Source organism: Xenopus laevis, chromosome 9_10L (genome assembly GCF_017654675.1).
Source record: "Xenopus laevis strain J_2021 chromosome 9_10L, Xenopus_laevis_v10.1, whole genome shotgun sequence".
NCBI classification, from domain to species: domain Eukaryota; kingdom Metazoa; phylum Chordata; class Amphibia; order Anura; family Pipidae; genus Xenopus; species Xenopus laevis.
In genome coordinates, this window is record NC_054387.1 from 128,601,323 (window position 1) to 128,626,918 (window position 25,596).

General features: G+C 37.9%; 1 protein-coding gene across 11 annotated transcripts in view; it reads left to right on the forward strand.

Moving 5' to 3' along the window:
- LOC121398308 overlaps positions 1 to 25,596 on the forward strand; it is a 216,732-nt gene that overhangs the window by 6,498 nt on the left and 184,638 nt on the right. For 10 of the 11 annotated variants that reach the window (XM_041577396.1, XM_041577398.1, XM_041577389.1 and 7 more), the window contains 4 exons: positions 114 to 182; positions 1,150 to 1,212; positions 1,604 to 1,699; positions 3,080 to 3,181. In XM_041577396.1, coding sequence (XP_041433330.1) covers positions 114 to 182; positions 1,150 to 1,212; positions 1,604 to 1,699; positions 3,080 to 3,181 — 330 coding nt within the window. The remainder of the gene's footprint in view (positions 1 to 113; positions 183 to 1,149; positions 1,213 to 1,603; positions 1,700 to 3,079; positions 3,182 to 25,596) is intronic. The other variant, XM_041577397.1, reaches the window with a different exon arrangement.

Consider the following 25,596-nt stretch of genomic DNA (forward strand, 5'->3'; position numbering starts at 1 on the left):
ATTACATCATCCTTTATTATATAGTGGACGATGCAGAATGCTCAGTATTTGCGAATAGAACAAAACTAATCTATGTAATACAATGTCTTCTGCGTTGTTGTTTCCTACTTTAGCTTCTTGCTGGCGTCTTGGTTTTGTCCTGGTACCTCTTCCTGCTCCCTGATAAATCAGTTTTCTTTTCTGTAAGTAAATATATAACATGCAAACCCACTGAAATATAACTATATTTATTATTACATATTACTTTTTAATCTTTATTTAAAGTAAATGAGGGTGTTATTCTAGGAACTTTTGCAATGTATATTATTATTTTTTTTTTTTTTTAGATTCCAAGATATTAAGGGATGCATGTACTGTAACATAAATTAATTTTGTTACAACAGCGCCACCTGCTGGTCATTTTCCGACCATTCTGACCACCAAGTAGTCAAGGAAGTTGTCAGGAGAAAGAAAGAGGCTGCTCTGATTTTCTTCTGGTTTAAAAAAAAGTTAGAAACCTTTCTCAAATCTTTCCTAAGCAGAAGAACTTAAAAGCAGCCTCTTTCTTTCTCCTGACAGCTTCCTTGGCTACTTGGTGGTCAGACTGGACGGAATATGACCAGCAGCGATGGTGGCGCTGTTGTAACAAATTCATTCATATTAACAGTACATGTATCCTTTAATATCTTGGAATAAAACATAATAAATAATGAATGTAAATTACAAAAGTTCTTAGAATATCGCCCTAATTCATTTTATATTCACTTATTTTCGAGGTTTACTTATCCTTTAACATAAAAGCTGCAAGCTAGAAAATGGCTGATACCATTTTGCAGAATGTGAAAAATGTCTCAACAGACAATTATGGGTGCAAAATGTTAATCTGATGATTGTATATTGAGCACAAGTAGGTCAATGGCACATGGAACATACAGGATTCCTTTATACATTAATAGGTATGTTGAGTATATTGGTGCTAGACATACCATTATTAGGTGCAAGTATTTGATGAAAAGTGTTTTCATATGTTTACTAGGCCGAGACCTATTTACATATTCAAAACACATACATTTCTTTCTTTCATGGGTGCTTGGGTGTCCTAAACAACTGAGAAGTAGCACAACATTGGAATCACCTGCTGAAGGTGCTGATTTATATCATGTTTTGCAGATGGGTTTGATAATCACAACTATTGCTGTAGGATCTTTACTCATCATCTTCGCAAGCAATTCTGTGAGTTTTCCTTTGCGTTTTTTTGGGGTCTATTATTATTAGTGCCGTGCATTTCCCTTAATCCCATTCCCACAGAGGAAGTTTTACATTATATATATGATGATGTGTGTTCTGTATGGGCACAAGTTATATATGCCAAGTTCTTGCAGTTGCTATGGAAATATCCCCATACTACCACCCTTATAAATTAATAAATAGAACAGCTACATCTCTATATTTGCACCATACTAGGCAGAGACATTTGACCAGAAGTCTCTTTTAGTAGAACAAACCTAAGGGTTTTTGGCTTATCTCTACAAAGTGAGATTGTGAAACCAACTGTTGAAGGAGACAATGATATCACCAAAGACAAAAACTGTTAGAATAATAACCATATATACTGTTCTTTCAGCATTCCATGCGGGGGGTGCTCATATGGGCAGCTTTAGTTACCTACCTGGAAATGAATATCATTCTTTGGATGGAAGTTGCATCATATCACGCTACTGTAAGTACAGTATGTCCATGTCTACATGCCTAGCTCATGAAAATTATCCTTAGCTTAGAAAATGTTGCTGTGTGAGGAGTATTTTTGGAATATTCGACATGTATTATTTACAGTCAGTGATGGTCGAAGCTGAGGGTGAATACGAGTTCATGAAGGTGCAGGAAGAACCCAAAGGCTGCCTGGGAAATATTCTAAGTGGAGCTGACTAACTAATTGTGTTAGGGGTGTTGAGTGTCATGTAGAAGGAGAAAGAAGGAGGCTCCTATAAAGACCAGGGTAGAGTTGTCATATTGGGAAAAGCCTCAGCACGTACTGTGGCCGCATTGAGAAGAAATATTAAAGTCCTTGCCAGATGGAGTCTAAGGACCTGATGTGAGCATATTTCTCCTACAAGGGGCTTTGAAAAAAAGAAAGCAAACTTAGGATGCGTGTGCTAATATACAACTTCTCTCAATATTCAGTAGATGGTGGATCTAAATATATTTTACTGTGGAGACTTCTCATTACCCTACTGGATGAAAATTGAATTAAATTCATCTTTTTAAGGTCCACACAATTACAAATTTTGCCACAAATGAGAAAAATGACTAGCATGACAGTTACATTTCTTCCTAATCATCCTCAACATTCCTAATCATCCTCAACAAAGAAAAACAGCTTATAACCCAACTTATATTATATTAGATAGACCACTACTGTGAAATTTGGTCAGTTTGGCAATGGGGCAGCTTTGAAAATGTTATCTGCCAATGCACCATATATGCCAGTATATGAGCAGATCAGTCACATACTGTTTAAGCTCTGGCCACTCTATGGAAAGATGAGAAATGAGACATATACATGGACACTTTAGGCCATGGCCATGATATGGTCAACCACACGTGGTGACTATAAGAGAAGGGCATAATCTCCTCAATGTTCCACCATCTTTTTGGTAAACCTCACCCCTTTGGTGGTCTGAAATTTGGGATTATCCTGCCTAAATTGGACTAAAACCTCACGAAAACCTCCTCTAAACCAGAAATTTGTTTAACCAATAACTTAATGAAAACCTGTATGTATAATATTATCAAATAAAACACCTAGGGCCCAATTGTGTAAGCAACATCCACACGTCCAACCTTTTAGGTTTGCCAACAGACATTTGACATTCCATGTGCCTCATGTGGAGTACATAGTCCATAATAGACACGCAAACAATATTCTTTTTTAAAATATGAATTTGTTATGTTTAAAACACTATTATTATTATTTAAATATGGAAAAATCCCCACTTGCTACAGAAATGAAGTCTTGTGTGCTTGCCTATAGCTTCCGTATAACACAATAAACTGTGCGATATCCTGTTTAACATTTGTTTTTCTTTTCTTTTATACAAAGATTCTTCTTACATTTCTATCCAGTGGAATAGCCGTGTTGATTATTGCCAAAAGATTCAACTCCAGTGCACGTGTCTCTCATGAAGTCAACTATCCTGACACGGTACAGTGAAATATATTATGGTCTAGTATTACATGATAAAAGGTCTAGAATACCTTCATTTTTCATGTGGGTTTGCCCAAGGGTAATATATGTTTACTTTTTTTATTTTGCCCAAGCTACTGTGAGTTAGAGTTACTAGCATAGCTTGCAGTTTTAACCTTGCCTAATCAGCCATTGTCTTACCAGAAGGCGGAGCATAAGCTCCTTATCATCTCTCACAGGGCTCCTGTTGTGTTTATACTAAAAGCCAGAGAAATCTTTGTAGTTAGGGGGCAGACAACTGTCCAGGGCTGTAAATGGGACTCTGCATGGGACTTTTTGGAAGTACTTCTTATCTTACATGTACTGTCATTAAATCTACTGATGATGTGAATGATCATTGTGTATCTGTATTTCATGGCAGAGTCCGAGGTCTAGCAAAAAAGCAACAATTGGAATGTTTTCCAGATCCAGCCCTGAGGAATACAACTGGCTTATAAATTACCTGATAAAGTCCACAGGTCACACTGTCTTACCTTTTGTCATCACCAATACTAACAGCTTTAAATTCAGAGAAGAGGTGTGTCGATGCAATTATGCCATATTGTATCACTCCCTGAGTAGAGGAAGGACCAATATCACTGATGTGATGGATTCTTTGTATGATGACGAGCTGGAATATCTATCATCTGAACTAGGTACCTAGAGTTGCCTCCATCATGCATCACACATAGCATTTCAAAGATTTCAAAATTATCTTCATGCCCATCTTAAAGGGGATGTAGGTCCAAAACTTGTCCCCGGAATACTGTTAAAGCTCATGCTGAGCCATTAGGGTTCATTAAACTTGCTCCATTGTATACTGAAGCATAGATCTGTCATCCTTTATAAATCTGGCCATGCATGGGTTGATATAAACTATCAACTTTAGAGTCACCAGGTATCTATCAGGCGGGTTAGAAAATGGTGTCAGAAGAGGACTGCATCTACCTGTTGATGGAGTCCTCTTCTGGTTTATCTCCATAGGCCTCCAAAATGATCTGATTGATGGCCAAAGGGAGTAAAAAATGGATTTGTTGATTAGATGACCCACTTTCGTCTATTATGGAGCCTTGAATTTGTTTATGATCACAGTATAATGAAAATTTCTCTATTCCTATATTTGTGTTTATTTTACAGGCATAGACAAGGTTGCAGTAGTTGTTGATGATCTAGATGACAGCAGCTCCACTGCTCGAAACAGAATCCTTAAGAGTCAGCCTAAGATAGCAAATCTGGCCTGGAATATCTTCCTTATAGACAAAGAAACAAAGCAGAATAACAGTATTATGAGGAACTTGATGAATCCCTTCAAAGAAAAGTTCACGACAGGTACAGTCATTTTAGTACATACAGTATCTTGGCACATTCATGTTTTTCATTTTCTTTCATTAAAATTCTCTCAGTGTTTTCTAAAACTCTTTATAATTCAGGGAAAATTAGAAAACATGGGACTTGGCCTAGTGCTGTTTTCCTACAAAAAAAAGTTGAATGTTTTAGCAGGCAAATATGTTCATTAAATGTTGTAGATTTTTTTTTGATTGATACATTTAGATAACTCCAAGAAACTTGGTCTTGACTCTTGAAATAGGCTACAAAGTTTTTGCTGGTCCATTTACAGAGGTTCTCCTAAGTGACTTATACAGAATACACAGGGGAATTAAGGGACACGTACAGAATATTGAATAATGTGTCTAGTTTAGGAAACCCTATAACCATAAGAGGAGGTCAACTGCATCAAATGGACTTTACAAATAAGTGAAGGGGAGAATAAGGGGTTGACATTTTAACTGCATGGGGCTTCTATCTTTGCAAAGGTGTCAACGGTTCTATTAATTCACAAATTTAAAATATAATACCCTGTACATCTCTTCTTTTTACAGGCTTGTGATAATTTCATCAGAAGACTGTAACAAGAAGAGGTACTTCAATGTAAACTTGAAAAATGTTCCTTCTCGCCTTTGACCCAGTGCATATAAACCCAGCGTGGCTTCACTCCAGCAAGTGATGAGCAGCAGTTTTATTCCCACTCTGCACCCCGTCTCCCCTCCTCTATCCATGGCATATATTGGGCTTAATACTCCTCCGCATGGCTGTTTCTACAAATACTGCATCTTGAATAAAGCTGCATAAATTAGCAAAACTTAATTTTTGATTCATTTCATTTGTTTGTTTGTTTTTTTTTAGTCGTTTCTGAGTTGTGGTGATGTTAATATATTCCCTTAAAAGTTAAAAGTTAGGCTGCACTGTCATACATTTTGTACATGTCATCATTATGTACATCGTCATACATGACGATCTTGTGATGCTACCATACTGTAGCCAGTGTGCCAATACTAACAGCTGAACTAAACATTCCATGGCATCAGGGCCCCCATGCCATGGCAAAGATGATTCAAGGAAAAACATGTATTGAAAGTGGCAATCAGGGCTTCTCTGGGACCACCAGCAGCCTCAAGAGCTGTTATCCCTGTTGTTTCCCTCTAGCCGTTACCTTTTATTGACACTGCTCCTTCCTATTCTTGATAATGTTTCACCTTCATCTGACACATTACGGAGCCACTGGCTGACCAAGAGAACAAATGGGGCCAACACCCAGCTTTAGTCAAATCTACTTAAAGGACCAGTTACATCAATTTTTTTTATTGAACGGAAAAAAAAACACAAGGACAAAACTTTTAAATCGCTAAGTCTTTATTAAGAAATAACTTACTGAAACTCCGCTTGCGCTCCTCTTCAGAAAAGGTGATGTGGTGATCCATCGTGCGGCGCTCAATTTCTTCTCCCTGCCTTCCTTATAGGAGATAGCCAGGGAGGAGAAATCGATCACAGCATGATGGATCGTCGCTGTGTCGCGAAAGCGGAGTTTCGGTATTTTATTTCTTAATAAAGACTTAGCTATTTAAAAGTTTCATTTGCCTTTGTGGGGTTTTTTTCCATTCTATACTAACGAATTTTATTTTATGTTACTGATCCTTTAATGGCTTTAAGAAATAAAGTCAGATGTACAGAAAACGACCTGTATGGGATACTGACATTATTTCATATTCCTCTAGTTAAAGGGATTCTGTCATGATTTGTATGGGGTCCTTTTTATTTTTAAATGACACTGTTTACACAGCAAATAATTCACTCTACCATATAAAATTACATTTCTGAACCAACAAGTATACAGTGTATTTTTTTAGTTGTAATATTGGTGTGTAGGCGCATCTCAGTTCATTCTGTCTGGTCATGTGCTTTCAGAAAGAGTGAGTGCTGCACTATGGAACTGCTTTCTGACAGGCTATTGTTTCTTCTACTCACTGTAACTGAATGGGGGTCACAGTGGGACCTGGATATTACTATTGAGTGCTGTTCCTATATCTACCAGGCAGCTATACCTTCCCATTTTCTGCTGATGGAGGGTGATATCACTCACTTTATAGCAGCAAAGAGTGGCTGAAGTTTATCAGAGCACAAGTCACATGACTGGGGGCAGCTGGAAAACTGCCAATAGCCCCATGTCAGATTTCAAAATTGAATATAAAAAAATCAGTTTGCTCTTTTGAAAAATGGATTTCAGTTCAGAAGTCTGCTGGAGCAGCTCTATTAACTGATGTGTTTTGAAAAAAAACATTTTTCCCATGTCAGTATCCCTTTAACCTTACTCTGTAGTTACCCAAGTTTAAAGAATATAGGCGGCTTTAAACAGAAGCAATTCCAAGGCTTGCCTTATTAAGATCAGTGTTGCAGAGGATATCCAGCAAGCTGTGCAGACTCAGTTAGTTTATACATTAATCTATTGTGTATTCTCATTGGCTGGATTATCAGGGTAGGTTTAGGCTTGAAGATGATTTTAGACTTGGGCCCTACCACCAGACCAAATGGTTATAAGAATCATTTTTTGCTGTTCAGGACTAGAAAGTGACCAAAATGCACAATAATAACGACTCTACATGATTTGTGTATAATTATTGCAATTTGCACAAAAGGTAATGAAACAAAACAATAAACTAGACCGGTCTGGAGTAACAAGTTGGTTGCACCTTTTATTTATCATATTATTACTATACTGTATATGTTCATCTAACCTTTCCAACCTTTGGGATTGCTTACCATAAGGCAAGCTTTTTGTTTTTTGTCTTTTGGAACCATCAGGAAATCAGCCGTTGTATAATAAAGATAAGTATCTTAAAAAATGTCTTCTGTTTTTGTTCTAGAGGGCAGTGGCCACTCCCTGGGAAGTGCTGTAAGTAATCTACTCGTTCCTTCAAATGCAATGGCAGAATATCATTTAATAACACAAACCAGGTCTCATTTAGTATTAGGAGAACCAGCGCTAGGTGCAGAAAAGGAAGCAAAATGATTGGTTAAAACTTCATTCTTTCACCTCGTGCTAATACAGTATATCCAAGGGGTCTGTAATGTACTGTAATGCTGTAATAAACAGGGAACTGGAAGGCTCAAAATGACATAAATAATCCATAAATAATTATATATATATATATATATATATATATATATATATATATATATTATATATATATATATATATATATAATTATTTATGGATTATTTAGATTAAGATATTTTATATATATATATATATATATATATATATATATATATATATATATAAAATATCTTAATCTAAATATTTGTATAATATTATAATACATTTATTAATATATTTCATTTAGAAATGAAAGTAATGCATTGGAATCTAAAAAACTTAAGGGCCATTAATGATGTCGCTGAAAAAAATTCAGATTTATGAAGTTATTATGTTAAAATTCCAAAATCCAAAATCATCTGCATCTGGGATTAACAAACTGTCTGGGAGTTAGTGCTCGGGGCTGTGGCTCAAGCAGTCCAACAACTGTGATGATGTGACACATTCATTGACTTGATGAACTGATTAATGTTGATTGTTAACCCTCTCCTGACTGTCATGAAAGTGCTGACTAATGGAAAAAAAACAATGAAATGCTGCAAATCGGTGGATCATGAAGTGACCTTGAATAATCATTTTTTTCTTGTTTTTTTTTAATCCTTTAGATTGTTCCATTGTGCTTCCTTGTTTTATGGTTTGTTGCCATTATCTTTGTCCGAAGTCCTGATGATTTTTATAATGTATGTATTCACTTTCAATTAAGACCTACTGTATGTAAGCTATTTAATTTTCAACAATTAAAGGGGAACTAAAACCCAACAAAGAATTTAGCTAGAATACTGGATTTATTTATTAGCCCCCCCCCTCCACCACAACATATCCCTTTTATGAGAACCCTGACTAACGATTTAATTATCCCATTCATATCCCATTCCATTCTACAATAAAGCAATATATTGTATAGATGGAGGAAGGTCAACTGATACATCTGGCACAATTAGCCACACCCTTTTTCCCAGATGAAATGTTGTGCCATAATGTAAGACCAGTAAGGTCTATTCTATGGGGCAAATTTACTTAAGGGCAAGTGACTAAAGCAGGCAAAAATTCTCCAGCGTGACATCATTTCGGTACTTCACTGATTTACTAACAGGCACTGGCGTAACATCGCTAGCGATGGAGATAGACTCTAGTGCTTCTTCGCTCCCTAACGCCTGGCGAATTTTCGCTCTGGCGAATGGACATAACTGCGCAAATTCAATAAGATGCAGATTTCTACCTCTTGCGCCAGACTTGCCTTCATCACCTCAGACCAGGCGAAGTGCAATAGAGTAGATAGGAGTTCCTCAAAAATAGTTTACAATTTTTCTAAGTCCCAAAAAAACACTAGCGTCTTTTCCTTTTTCAGGGTGATAGGCTGCAAAAGATTGTACATTTTTTTGGGGTAACCAGGCTTCCCCTTAACATATGGCACATAAACTATACAGTGGCTTCATGTGTAGGGCAATATAACAACTTTATTTTATTTTATTAAGGATTCCCGGTAGTGTAAAGTATTTGCTGCAACATATACATCCATTCAAATTTAACTTCCAACTGTATGCAAATTAGGCAACGCTAGTGCAACTTCGCTTCGATTGTCGCTGTAACGCTAGCGGAACTTCGTCATCGTTCAGCTCCCTGGGGGCAACTTCGGATTTTAGTAAATTAGCGTTGACCTGGTGAATCCACGACTGGCGAAGTGTTGCGATGTGAGCGAAGCCGTCGCTGGCGAATTTTCGGAGATTAGTAAATTTGCCCCTAGGTTTTTGGGCAATTTAATGTCCTTCTTAGATTCCCAACATGGTGATGTGTATAACTTGACAGATGTAGAATCAAGATGTAGTATATATGGACTATAAGTGCTGATTTAATGGAATATCAAGTGAAATGAAATGTTTCTTTCTGCAGATCATTCTTATAGTGATAACCAACTTGAAGGTGTCCTTTATGATTTACAGAGCTGCATTTTCAGGCAGTGATGTAAGTATTTCTACTTTATGGAAAGCATGTAGGAAGAAAGAATTAAAGAGATCATTTATTTTGGGGATAGATTTTGCAGTGAGGGGTACAGCACAATAGGGCTTTGTATTACCACTACATATATTCTGTGAACCAATACGAGTTACTCCCTGCTAATTCCATAGAACAGACCCAGATCCATATTTACTCCAACTATGACTTTTAAGGCCCTTTTAGTAAGTTATTATGTTGAGAATTTAAAGGCATATTTATATGTCCCAGATTGTGCGAATAACCACCAAGCTGACAAATCCATGTTAATCCATTTAATGAGCAAATATTTTGGTATATACTGTGTTTCTTTGCTTTGAGTGGGACATATATGCTTTGCTTTACCTCTCATTTACCCCACAGCCTGATTTGCTTCCAATGTTTGTGGACAGCCCATCAAGAAAGAAAACTTCACAGCAGAAAAGTGTAAGTGTTTTGAACAGTCTAATGATGGCTATACACAAGAAGATCCAAGGCCACCAAACTAAAGGATCTTTGGCACCAGGTTAGAAGACTTGTCAGGAATTGGTCAAGAACTGGTCCTTGCCTCATGGGATTTTCAAAACCTCCTGATCCAAGAGCAGATACATTATGGGCCCATGGAGATGTGTAATTTTTAACTTTTAACTCCTGATCCAAGAGCAGCCACATTGTTTGGGACAGTCAACAGTTTTTGCCCTATTTAAGGTTCAGTAAGATGCTTACTTGTTTTAGAATGGTTGCTAATATTGACTATTATATGTTCTGCTTAATCCTAGAGGCATTCTGTTTAAATTAGAAAGAATTTGCTCCTATTAAACTTTAGTTACATAGGAAAACGCTTCCGCAGCAGCTTCAGTTTGCTCTTGTGTTATGCGCTTAGCCTGGTTTGATTTTCCATTAATTAAATAGAAATGAAATTTCTATTACAGAGCCTTGCTTGCCCACTCCTACCATTAGTATCTGCAGTACTTCTGGTTGAAGGCATTGTTATGATTTGGGGAGTTTGGTCAGTACAGATGGTAAGTATAAATAATGTTATTACTTTATTAGATCAGTAGGTCTGGCTTCCTTAAGGGACCTGCCAAAAGCAGCAACTTGTGGTTATAGTTTGAAGGCCAAATAATGTGAGATGTGGCTTTAATTCTTAATTTATATCTTAGATACTAATAGAATCCCTGTGTGAAAGAATTCTAGGTTGAGATTTAGGGTGAATTCTTATTTTCTTGGATACATATGGACTCCCTGCTTGAATGACTTTTAGGTTGAGATTTCGGATTAACGCTTAGTTCCTCTCCTAGATTATCATGCTTAAATGTCTTCTAGGTTAAGATTTGGGGGACTGCGTATTTGCTCTCCTAGGTAGCCATGGAATTCTTTCTCAAAGAACTTCTAGGTTGAGATTTGGGTGGAATTCTTATTTGCTCTTCTAGGTGCTCATGAAATCCCTGCTTGAAGAACTTCTAGGTTGAGATTTGGGTTGAATTATTATTTGCTCTTCTAGGTATCCATAAAATCCCTGCTTGAAGAACTTCTAGGTTGAGATTTGGGTTGAATTATTATTTGCTCTTCTAGGTGTCCATGAAATCCCTGCTTGAAGAACTTCTAGGTTGAGATTTTGGTTGAATTATCATTTGTTCTTCTAGGTGTCCATGAAATCCCTGCTTGAAGAACTTCTAGGTTGAGATTTGGGTTGAATTCTTAATTGCTCTTAATTCTATGTGCGCATGAAATCCCTGCTTGAAGAACTTCTAGGTTGAAAGTGAGGGTTAGATGCTTATATGCTCATATAAATACTCATGGAATCCATGAAGGACTTTTAGGTTGATGTCTATTTTGCTGACCTTGACATTTTAAAACAATAGCAGGATGAATTCTACAAATTTTTGTTACATCTATAAACTTGGTAATGAGGAGGTGTCTCTGACCAAACGATGGAGAACAAAAGATCTAAAAACTCATTTAGACTCATTTCAAGTCTAAAAAGCAAAAAGACTTAAAACTCCTTTATTAGAATGTATGCTTACATGAGTGTCCTCTCCTTTTTTCTTTTTTTAGGTTCCCTACACAGTGATTGCTCTTGGGATGGATCTTTTGGTCATTATGTTATTTAATAAGGGGCCCCAAATTTTCAGTGTAAGTTGATATAATCCTCTTTAATGATATACTTATTTGATTAAAACTATATTTGAAAAGTTTATTACATAGAGGCCCTATTCATAAACTCTCTTATGGTAGAGTAACTGCTTTGATGCACTTATGCCTCTTTCCAATGGTATTAATGTTTATTTATAATGTTTCACCCATCAACTAACTAGTGCTCTGACTTACAGTAATTCTGACTATTACATTTCAGGGTCATCCAAGAAAATGCCTATGATACTTGGAAACTGATCTTCATGCAACTAAGGCTTATAGAGTCCTGTGCTGGAATTAGGTTGCACAGAAAACATCTCCAACCTCCTGTACCCTGGTATATAACTCTTCAGTTGCACTCTGGATATGGTACAGATACCCACCTTACCTACATTCCTTATCTACCAGCCCCAGATTCCACCAGCTGCTCCCAGTATATTACAGGCAAATTACATCCACACAGGAATGGGCAGTGCAAAACCTTATCCTTTAATAAAATGATATTGTTTGTAGTCATTGTGTTTTGCTTTCTATATCCAATTGTTTGTGACTTCAGATGATTATGGACCATAGGGGCATATTTGTCAACGGTCAAATTTTAAAGGTATATCATCTTATTTAGACCTCAAATGAACTTACAACTCAAATGGTTTCTTATTAAAGAAAACATTTGAATGTAAAAAAACTGGTATTAGTGAAGTCAGGACGCAAAATGAACTGATCGAGTTTTGCCACAGAACAAAATTTGAAATGATTGAGTTTTCGAGTGAAAACCACTGAATAAACTTGAACATCAAGGCTACAAGAATTTTTGGATTCAAGCTCTTTCCAGCTTGAGTTTTTATTCAAAAATCCGAACAATTCTATTTTTTAGTGAATATGTACTGAAAAAATAAGAATTTTTCAGGGAAAAAACGACTCAAAATTTGATAAATCTGCCCCTTAGGGCAGAGACACCCATCGGCTAGAATCTAAATTGGCGGTGGGATGGCACTCGGATCACTGCGTTTTCCGAAGTCGCCCAAAGTTTCCTCCATTCCTAGTGCCATCCCCTGGCAATTTAGATTCTAGCCGGTGGGAAGGCTTTTTGGGGAGATTAGTCGTCCAAAGAAGAGACTAAATGTTCCCAAATCTTATCGTGTGCCCTTACCCTTATAGTCTGTTCTATAAGTGCTCTAGGGAGCTCACTATTAGTTACATGGTCCAGCAATATTCCCTCCCTCTAACACAGAGATTGACACGATTTCATGTTACAGCTTTTTGTTGTGCTGATGCACAATCTTTAAACCAGTACAGAAGGAAAAATCGAATTTCCCCTTTAATAAATTCCTAGTACAACACAAGCTACACATTCATACTTTCTAGGGGCCACAAGTCTGATCAGCAATTATTAAAATCCCCACGTGCTCTCAATATAGAACAGATGAGGAAGGAAGAAAGGCAGCCCAGACAGAGGCCTGTACGTGAGTGATTAGATACAGAAGTGCAGCGATTAGAGAGAATGTGGCTTATCCATTTCCTCCCCCTCCCATCCACATGGTAAAGTCCCTTTCACTTTCATTCTGACTCAGCGAAGGGCTGAACTAAAGACAGAGGAGGGGGAGGAATGTGCTTACAGGCAGGGGGACTGAAGACAAATACAAAGGTTAAAGGTAAATAGGCACATGGGTAATGGGAAATCAACGAATAAAAGGGGAAAGTGACATATGAATAAAGAAAGAACAGTGGGTTAAAGTGTGGGAATGATACAGACTGTCAGTGAGAGAGCAGAGGATTACAGAGTATGAACATTACGGACTCATCATGCTCAACAAAGCTTGCAATCTAACAGTTATAGACTAAAGGTGGCCACACAGATTTAAGCTGCCAATATCGGTCTGATTTGTGACGTCAGCTTATCTGCCTGGGTATGGGGATCGGGTTTGATTTTCCCTTGAAATCAAGGACCACGTTGGCTAGTTGATGTGATCCTTGTCCTGTCAGCACCCATTGCCATTGTTATAATCCAGTCGTTTGGCCAAACAATAGGATTAGCCCAATATCACCTTTGGTGGGCATATCGGGGGAAAGATCCGCTCTCTTGGCAACCTTGGCAAAAGATTGGTTCTTCTAGTGTATGGTCAGAATAGGAAAGATCATACAGTAACTTACAATCCATGAAAAAATGATGAAGCCCAATCCAAAAGCTGCAAGAAATGAAATAAATCTGAATAATAATTCTCCGTGAAATCAAATACCAAATCCGCCCTAAAAAGACTAAATCCCATCCTCAAGTTGCAGCACATGAAAAAAGTTGCCCAGTGTTTTTTAGTGACGTGATAGTTAGTGATGGGTGAATTTATTCGTGAGTCATGGATTGGCGATGAATTTCATCGCAATTGCCGTGAAAATTCACAGTGGGAAAATTCACTGCGACAAAAAAAAAAAAAAAAATCGCCACTCGTCGAAATTGTCGCGCTTCAAAAATAATTATGGTGCCCATTGAGAATTTTTCGTTGTTTCGCTAATTTTTTTTGAAGTTTTGCAAATATTTTCACCGAAACAGGACAGATTAGCCTATCACTAGTGATAGTAAAGGTTCAGATTCTGTCAGGCTCTTCTGTAAAATACAAATAAAGAATAATAATGTAAAGGCGCATTGATTGTGCGTCACTGTTATAACGCGAGAGTGATGGATTCATTGTAACAATATCCCAAAATAAGAGAATTAAGCAGGTGTCACAGAACCTCAGCTGTAGCAAAGCACATATAGGCAGAAATGATAGGAATGTGTTTATTTCAACAAACTGGATGTTTAAGCAGAATGAAATGGTATTTTCTATGGGGAGAGATGATGGAATGGGACAGGGAGTGAGCACCCATAGCCGTGACTGCAGGCTGATTACTGGGTGTCACTAACAACTAGCACTGATAGGAAGAGAGATCTCGCATGAGACCTGCCCCCCCTCCTCCTGTCTATCAGCTACGCTCCAACCACTCCTTTACTTTCACTTTCACTGCGCAAAGGCCTGAGAGAGGGACAAGAAGAACGAGTGAAGTCGCTGGGGATAAAGAAGACGTACAAAAGCAATAGGAAAAGCTCAGCTAGAAGGTAAGAGGAGAGGGGAGAAGTATGAAAGTGTTGGGAATTTAATGCAGGGGGAAGAACAGAGAGAGAGAGAAAAGTGGCGTGACTTTGCCTTTAGTACTGCACACAAATACACTATGAGATCCAGGCACTGATCACTACAGTGTGTCACTATATGGTTTATATACAGTCGTGCACTAATCACTTATCTTAGGGCAATATACTATCAAGGGTGCAATGGGTGCAAAGAGACAGCACAGGGACAATACAAAGGAACTCAAACACTAAGAATATGACAGTTTCTGATCCGCACCTTCATTTTTGTCCTCAGCTCTGTAACTGCCCTTGGACTGTATATTATTGCTATTATTTATTGATAAAGCACCAACATGTTCCGCAGCACTTTGTCACTATGTCACTGCCCTTTCTGTTCCCAGTGACGTTCGCTCCATCCCTCTGTGTTGAAAACCATCCCAGATCACTTATAAAGAATAAAGCTGGTGCCAGTAGAAATGGGGGGTAAGAACAGGATAAATAATCATTAACACAATGACTCAAGCGCTTATCTCTCCAGGTAAAAATGTCGTGGAGTAAACAGACAGTGGTGGGGATATTCTCCAGGAGTGGGGAAGATGAATACCTTTGGCTTGTCAACGCTCTGCGGGATGTTACCAACCTCTGCCCCAGCCCTTTGTCATTACCAACTCCAACGCCTCCGCTTTTAGGGAATCCGTCTATACTAACACCTTTGCCATTTTGTATCACTCCATGAACAGAGGGAGCCTCAATATCACCGACGTGACTGATCCACTGTATGACGATGAGCTGCAAGTTCTATCCAGCATTCTCGGTAAGGGGTAAAGTTTCCAACAACACCAAACATCTAGTTATATAAATGGGCTGCACATAACCAGTCACAGTTTTTTCTCTGCCTGCCGTAGATACAGTAGCTCAAAGCCGCCTGCTGGTTGGTTGCGATGAATATTGCATTAGTAACCAATCGGTAGTTTGAAGGTCAGAATTAGTGATGGGTGAATTTATTCGCCAGGCGCAAATTCGTGGCAAATGTCCGTGTTTCATCACCGACGAATAAATTCCCGAATTTGCCGCGATAAAAGTTTCATCGAAGTCGGCAACAATTTAGACACCGGTGACAAGTAATGGACGCCCATTGACTTTAATGGGCGTCGCCGTCAACTTTGAATTGTCGCAGGCGTCAAAATCAGTTTTGCGAAACTCGTGGCGAAGCAAAATGGGACAAATTAGCCCATCACTAGTCAGAATGAAGGATGAACAGGAAAGAGACTTGGGAGAAAGGTAAAGCAATAGGAAATAATATAATATAGTGAATAAAGTAGCCCCTATTGTAAAATATAAGGATATTTTAAGTCATCGAGGAGTCCCATGACCATATAAAAACTCGAGGCCGAAAGCCGAGTGCTTTTATAAAGGTCATGGAACTCCGAGGTTACTTCTAATATAGTCATATTTTCCAACAAGGGCTACTTTATGGGGCAGATTTATCAAAGGTTGAGATGAAGTTTCGAAGTGAAAAACTTCGAATTTCAAGCTATTTCTTGTGTACTTCGACTAGGGAATAATCATACTTAGATTCAAAGTGGAAAGAAAAACTTCGAAATTCGAATTTTTTTGAAGTACTGTCTGTTTAAAACTTCGACTTCGACCATTCGCAACCTAAAAGCTGCAAAGTGCTGTTTTAGCCTATGGAGGACCTCCTAGAACCTGTATGGAGACAATTGGGGGAGTTTGGGAGATCGAAGGTCGAAGTAAAAAAGAATTTGTATCAAAGTACGACCATACGATTGAAAGTAGGCCGAATTCGGCCCACTTCGACCCCCCAAAAAATTAGTCTTTTTGAATTTGAAGTTCGAAGTTTTTTTAACTATATATAGATATATATATATATACTGTATGTATATATATATATATATATATATATATATATATATATATATATATATATATATAGACAAATACAAGATTCCTCTGCACTCAACCCATTATCAATATATTTAAGACAGAGACATTTTGTGCTACTGCTACTGAAAAATGCCTTACCCTTTAAACAAAACAGGGATTGTTTGTCCATATATTGCAATATATTTAAGCTGGCCAACTACGTCAAAGTCATCCCATATCTGGCCAGTCCTACGCTTAATTTTCATCTGATTCATTAAGAATTCTATGGTTTAATTATATATTTTATAAAAGGGACGAATACGTTTTACCTGCAACTTACTAGCTGCTTTCATATATATATCATATATATATATATATATATATATATATATATATATATATATATAGTAAATTTAGACACAGTGCACACCAAAGAGCAATGCCTGTGTGCTGGTTATATATATCAATAGTAATAAGCATAAAGAAAAACCGCACCAACAGATCTTTATACAAAAATAGAAAAACTTTTATTGATCAACGTTTCGGCTCGTCCGCTGGAGCCATCTTCAGGAACAAAAAAAAAAATATATATATATATATATATATAGAGGAAACAGACCATGCAGTCACAGAGGGGCCCAGACTGTGGGGTCTCCTTCCTCTATAGCTAATATAAAAACACCCTCCTGCCCAGCCACTATCTTACTTGCGGTGAGGAAGTGGGGCACAAGATGGCTGGGAGTGGGCGGGACTTGGGCGGAGCAGATGCAGGATGGGAAGTGGGCGGGAGGATGGGGATCAGAGTGCACCTGGCCCCTCTGAAGATTTTTTTGGAGGGGGCCGGTGCACTCTAGTTATGCCACTGAAAGAAGATCAAAACATTGGTTCACGATAGGGTTATTAATGTAAAAGCTCATTATCCTCATTATCATTTACAATGCCTTTAATGCAATAGACATAGTGTATGCTTTGTGAATTTATGGTCTGTAGATACTTAAGAGAATGGACTGTGCATTTGATCAGAGGGCTACACTAAAGGTGGCCATACACTATAAGATCTAGGAGGTCACCTAATGAGCAGATCTTTTCCCAATATGCCCACTTAAGGTGGACAATATTGGCTTTATTCACAAGGGCCAAGCAATCAGAGTACAATGCTGGGAATGCAAGCCGTCGGAAAGAAGGACACATCAACGAGCCAATATGGTCCCAAATTTGAGGGAAAATTCAAACCTGCCCAATCGATAGCTGTCCTATTTTCAGACAGATATTTGTTGTGTGGTTCTCTTGGAGGTCCCCATACATGGTGTAAGGAGCACGAATCTGCAGATTAAATCTGCCTGTATATGGTCACTCTAACATGTGATACTGCACCTTCATTGCTCCCTTTACTAGTTCCCTGTTTACACTGTAAGTCTTGAATTCCCAGAATGTACTTGCTGAGGTCAAAACACCTTTATGTTGGTCTTTTTTCAACCCAACTTAATTATGTAACTATTAAAATCTACAATAAGTATATATATATATATATATATATATATATATATATATATACACGCAATGGGTTTCATTTGGAGGGGGTGAACCTGATGGACTTTTTTCAACCCAATTAACTATGTAATTGTGTAACTATCTGTGTTGGCACCAAGAGTATTGAAATCACCCTTTCTGCTTATTATAAAACCTATTGATGGTCTTGATGACCAGAAATATAAAAATACATGAGACATGGAGAGGCTTTTGGCTTCAAATAGACAACTTGGACAAAAAAAAAAAACTTGGACAACTACAGTTTCAAGATTACAGGTTGGCACAGGGTCAACCTTGTTGCAGACTGTGGCTCTCCAATATGTTGTGTAGAAGAGCCTTCCAGCATCTGAGGAACTTGTTCATCATTTAGTCATTAACTGACCACTGTAACTCTCTGTCCTGTCATTCTGGCAGGGAAAGACAAAGTGGTGGTAATTGCTGATGACCTAGTTGACAGCAGTCATAATGCAAAGAACAGAATTCTTCATAGTCAACCAACCATCAGACTCAAAGCTCTGGATCTATTCCTGTTCAGCAGGGAGGACAAGACTAATTACAACATATTGTTAAGCAAAATGGCACCCATAAAAGAAATAGTTACTGCAGGTAAGTACTGAGTATATTTTATAATCAATTACAGAATTACACGTTATAAATGTAAAATAATAACTGTTTATTTCTTCCACAGCTTCCCACAAGAGTATAAACATGGTGGGTATCTATCTATTGACCTTAGGACCAATATTCTGGTAAAAGTAAAGCTTTTAGAGCCCACATGGGCACTCAGCAGAGACTGGTAAGGTACCTGTTATCCAGAATGCTCGGGACCTGGGGTTTTCCACAATGGGGTTATGTAATTAAAGGCACTAAGTTTGCCCTGGAGCAGTAACCCATAGTAACCAATCTGCAAGTAGAATTTACTGGTCACCTGTTTGCTAAGTGTTACTGCTCCTGGGCAAACTTAGTGCCTTTTATAACATATGGTGGTTAGTATACTAAAAAAAATCATTTGAACATTAATTAAAACCCAATAGGATTGTTTTGCCTCCAATAAGGATTAATCTGGTCTTAGTTGGGATCAAGTACAAGGTACTGTTTTATTATCACAGAGAAAATGGAAATGGAGACTATGGGAGATGGCCTTTCCGTAATTCAGAGCTTTCTGGATAACAGGTTTTGGGATAACAGATCCCATACCTGTATTTGGTATTGTCATCCCTACATTGGTCAATTGCCCCCCCCCCCAGTCTCTGCTAGGGCCCTGGGTTGGAATCATGTGCATAATATACTGGTATCTATATATATGACCAGCCCCACATGACCTATGTAGGGGGTTTATAAGATGGCTATGGGTGGGGATAAGACATATTGGGCCAAATTCACAAAAAAAGTGAGAAAAAGGTTTATCATGTGAAAACTCATGGTCGAGATTCAAATCTCACTGTTTTTTACGTAACTCTATTGAAGTCTATGGAAAAGAAACTGGAAGTGAATTTGGAGAAAAGTATTTTTTTTTTTTTTTTTTTTTTTTTTTCAACATTTTTATTGGGTTTTCAAAAATATACAGAAATACTTTTACACAGCGTAAATTGAGTATGATTAAACTATTTGAATGCATTTAACGTGCTGTTTCTACTACAAAGGAATAATACAATTGTGAAAACATGAGGATTATACTTGCCTCAAATAAGAGTACATATGACGTATATAATAATGTTTAGTTACCAGATCTACTGTTTAAACTAACAAAAGCAACACATAACTAAAACAAACCTATACCTCGCATGGTGGAGTTACAGAAACACAAAAAAAAACAAAAAAACACTGAGTTAATTATGTTGCCCAGACATTAGGATAGTTAAATCAATAATAGCTCTTGAATATTAGTTTTATATTTAGAGTCTATTTGATCGAAATAAAGAGACCAATCATTAGAAAACATAGTATTAATGTGTGGTTCTTCAAATTTAATTTTTATGGCCTCTTGCCAGCATAACTGGTTTAGATATACTAAAATTTCTTTTAAGGAGGGGGTAGACTCTGAAATCCAAAACAGAAATAGGGCCTTCTTTGTAGCCGCCATAAACCGTAAAATTAAGTTTGAGATCAAAACAGGATCAGATTTACAATGTTTACTCAAAGAAAAAGAAGGGGTGCCAATATTCAAAAGGGCATAAACTGGAGATATAGTTAGATTTATTTTCAACTTAGAATTAATAAAATCTCTTACTTTTTGCCAAACAAGAGTAATGTGAGGGCAGCTCCAAAGATAATGAAAAAGGTTTACATTTTCTTGATTACATTTGGGACAAAACGAAACCTAACTTAAACCCTTATAAGAACGAAAAAGTTTACCATAACCAAGATGGATTAATTTGAAATGTTGAGATCTCCAATCCTCCGAGAAAAAACATTTATTAAATTTAACCAATGAAGAAGTTAACTGAGTAGGGGTAATGTCCCTTAACAGGTAGTTTGACCATCTCAAAGCCGTATCTGAAAGGGGGTGTTTCTGGTCAGAGGGGGGACAAGAAAAGTATTTTTCTCCTCGAATTGAGTCCCGTCCATGAGTTTTCACGTGATAAAACAGGAGATAACTTTTTCTTTCTGCTGTGTTATGCAATAAAGGCCCAGATTCAATTCAGTGAGAAAAAAAATTATCTCATGTTTTATCAAGTGAATAGTCATTGACAAAATTTAATTAGAGGAGAATAAACTTTTCTCCAAATTCAGTTCCAGTTTTTTTCCCATAGACTTCAATAGAGTTTTCAAGTGATAAACACTGAGAAGTTTTTCTGAGATGAATTGCATCTCAAATTGAATCTCATCCATGACTTTTCATGTGATAAACCTTTTTCTTATTGAATTGAATCTGATTCAAAGTGTGAAATGTTTGCTAGTCACCTATAGGATCTAGTCAACTGGTAGCATTTACTGGGCCAATGTTTTGAAAACAAACATCTCAGGGGTTACTAGACTTGGGTTTACTTGTTACTATACAGAATATCCATTAGAGATGTATGATTGACTGTCAGTTCTTTCTTCTTCATATCTAATCAGTGGGATGAGGAGAAAGACTCACCTGATAAAGAGAAGGACTTGAAACCCAGAAAGGTAACATCCTACCATTACAGATCAACTGCCGGCTTGATGACATCAATCAAACAGATATTTTTCATTTGCATTTCTATATTTTCACCAATATATTTCCTCTTTAATAATGTTGCATTCAAACTGGCTCCTAGACCGCAGCCTTTTCGTGAGTGGTGCTTTACTCACCTGCTTTACTGTAGGTCCAAAATGTTCTACATACCACCCACACAGAAGACCACAGAGGTCCCATAGTTAACTATACAACGTTAACTCATGGACGAGATTCAATTTGAGATGCAAATCAATTCAGAAACACTTATCTCACTGTGTATCACGAGAAAACGCTATTGAAGTCTATGGGAGAAAAAACTGGAACTGAAGTTGGAGAAAAGTTTTTTCTCCTCAAATTGAATCTCCTCCATGACTTGATCACATGATAAACCATAAACCAATTTGTTCTCACTACACTCTCGTCCATGAATCTGACGTTATGTTTGTTTCCATAGTCCAGGATTTTTGTTGGCAACTGGAAGCCTTACATTAATTAAAGTTATGGGATCCGTTATCCAGAAACCCGTTATCCAGAAAGCTCCGAACAGGAAGGCCGTCTCCCTTAGACTCCATTTTATCCAAATAATCAAAATTTTTAAAAATTATTTCCTTTTTCTCTGTAATAATAAAACAGTAGCTTGTACTTGATTCCAACTATTATATAATTAATCCTTGTTGGAAGAACTACCAGCCTATTGGGTTTATTTAATGTTTACATCATCTTCTAGTTGACTTAAAGTATGGAGATCCAAATTATAGAAGATCCATTATTCGGAAAACCCCAGGTTCTAAACATTCTGGATAACAGGTCCCATACCTATGCCATATCCTACTCTTCTAATTTAACATTGAGGTGTGTCCAGTTTATATTTCCTGCACAGAACTTTTTTTTTACACAAATGGACATTTTAGAAGAATACAATGATATTGCGGAAAAAAGGTCATTAATTGGGGCATACTATTTGAGAATAATTTTTGTGAATCTGAACTGCCCCGTTAATTTTCATCTGGAGATTCTGTCAGGCTCTTCCGTAAAATACAAATAAAGAATAATAATGTAAGGCGCATTGATTGTGCGTCACTGTTATAACGCGAGAGTGATAGATTCATTGTAACAATATCCCAAAATAAGAGAATTAAGCAGGTGTCACAGAACCTCAGCTGTAGCAAAGCACATATAGGCAGAAATGATAGGAATGTGTTTATTTCAACAAACTGGATTTTTAAGCAGAATGAAACGGTATTTTCTATGGGGAGAGATGATGGAATGGGACAGGGAGTGAGCACCCATAGCCGTGACTGCAGGCTGATTACTGGGTGTCACTAACAACTAGCACTGATAGGAAGAGAGATCTCGCTTGAGACCTGCCCCCCCTCCTCCTGTCTCTCAGCTACGCTCCAACCACTCCTTTACTTTCACTTTCACTGGGCAAAGGCCTGAGAGAGGGACAAGAAGAATGAGTGAAGTCGCTGGGGATAAAGAAGACGTACAAAAGCAATAGGAAAAGCTCAGCTAGAAGGTAAGAGGAGAGGGGAGAAGTATGAAAGTGTTGGGAATTTAATGCAGGGGGAAGAACAGATGGAGGCAGGGACAGAAGAAGGGGAAGGAGGGAGGGAGAACAGAGAGAGAGAGAAAAGTGGCGTGACTTTGCCTTTAGTACTGCACACAAATACACTATGAGATCCAGGCACTGATCACTACAGTGTGTCACTATATGGTTTATATACAGTCGTGCACTAATCACTTATCTTAGGGCAATATACTATCAAGGGTGCAATGGGTGCAAAGAGACAGCACAGGGACAATACAAAGGAACTCAAACACTATGGATATGAACAGTTTCTGATCCGCACCTTGATTTTTGTCCTCAGCTCTGTAACTGCCCTTGGACTGTATATTATTGCTATTATTTATTGATAAAGCACCAACATGTTCCGCAGCACTTTGTCACTATGTCACTGCCCTTTCTGTTCCCAGTGAAGTTCGCTCCATCCCTCTGTGTTTAAAACCATCCCAGATCACTTATAAAGAATAAAGCTGGTGCCAGTAGAAATGGGGGGTAAGAACAGGATAAATAATCATTAAACACAATGACTCAAGCGCTTATCTCTCCAGGTAAAAATGTCGTCGAGCAAACAGACAGCGGTGGGGATATTCTCCAGGAGTGGGGAAGATGAATACCTTTGGCTTGTCAACGCTCTGCGGGATTATACCAACATCTGCCTCCAGCCCTTTGTCATTACCAACTCCAACGCCTCCGCTTTTAGGGAATCCGTCTATACTAACAACTTTGGCCATTTTGTATCACTCCATGAACAGTGGGAGGCTCAATATCACCGACGTGACTGATTCTCTGTATGACGATGAGCTGCAAGTTCTATCCAGCATTCTCGGTAAGGGGTAAAGTTTCCAACAACACCAAAAATCTAGTTATATAAATGGGCCGCACATAACCAGTCACAGTTTTTCTCTGCCTGCCGTAGATACAGTAGCTCAAAGCCGCCTGCTGGTTGGTTGCGATGAATATTGCATTAGTAACCAATCGGTAGTTTGAAGGTCAGAATTAGTGATGGGTGAATTTATTCGCCAGGCGCAAATTCGTGGCAAATGTCCGTGTTTCATCACCGACGAATAAATTCCCGAATTTGCCGCGATAAAAGTTTCATCGAAGTCGGCAACAATTTAGACACCGGTGACAAGTAATGGACGCCCATTGACTTTAATGGGCGTCGCCGTCAACTTTGAATTGTCGCAGGCGTCAAAAATCAGTTTTGCAAAACTCATGGCGAAGCAAAATGGGACAAATTAGCCCATCACTAGTCAGAATGAAGGATGAACAGGAAAGAGACTTGGGAGAAAGGTAAAGCAATAGGAAATAATATTATATAGTGAATAAAGTACCCCCTATTGTAAAATATAAGGATATTTTAAGTCATCGAGGAGTTTCATGACCATATAAAAGTACGAGGCCGAAAGCCGAGTGCTTTTATAAAGGTCATGGAACTATGAGGTTACTTCTAATATCCTCATATTTTCCAACAAGGGCTACTTTATGGGGCAGATTAATCAAAGGTTGAGGTGAAGTTTCGAAGTGAAAAACTTCGAATTTCAAGCTATTTCTTGTGTACTTCGACTAGGGAATAATCATACTTAGATTCAAAGTGGAAAGAAAAACTTCGAAATTCGAAGGTCGAATTTTTTTGAAGTACTGTCTGTTTAAAACTTCGACTTCGACCATTCGCAACCTAAAAGCTGCAAAGTGCTGTTTTAGCCTATGGGGGACCTCCTAGAACCTGTATGGAGACAATTGGGGGAGTTTGGGAGATCGAAGGTCGAAGTAAAAAAAAAATTAGTATCAAAGTACGATCATACGATTGAAAGTAGGCCGAATTCGGCTCACTTCGACCCCCAAAAATTGGTCTTTTTGAATTTGAAGTTCGAAGTTTTTTTAACTATATATACAGTATATAATATATATATATATATATATATATATATATATATAATATCAAAAATATATATATAAAGCTGGAAATGGAGATCGCACTCACAGGTCTTAGAAGTATTTCACGACACGACAGCCTTTCTTTCTTTGAGAAAAGCTGTCGTGTCAGCCGAAACGTCAGCGATTGTCCACTGAATAAAGACATTTAAACACTTCTAAGACCTGTGAGTGCGATCTCCATTTCCAGCTTTATATTCAAACTTCAACTAGGACTGCACCCAGGCATAATTGATGACATTTTCGTGAGTGCCGGTTTTTCCCTTCACTATATATATATATATATATATTATATATATATATATATATAGAGGAAACAGACCATGCAGTCACAGAGGGGCCCAGACTGTGGGGTCTCCTTCCTCTATAGCTAATATAAAAACACCCTCCTGCCCAGCCACTATCTTACTTGCGGTGAGGAAGTGGGGCACAAGATGGCTGGGAGTGGGCGGGATTGGGCGGAGCAGATGCAGGATGGGAAGTGGGCGGGAGGATGGGGATCAGAGTGCACCTGGCCCCCTGAAGATTTTTTTGGAGGGGGCCGGTGCACTCTAGTTATGCCACTGAAAGAAGATCAAAACATTGGTTCACGATAGGGTTATTAATGTAAAAGCTCATTATCCTCATTATCATTTACAATGCCTTTAATGCAATAGACATAGTGTATGCTTTGTGAATTTATGGTCTGTAG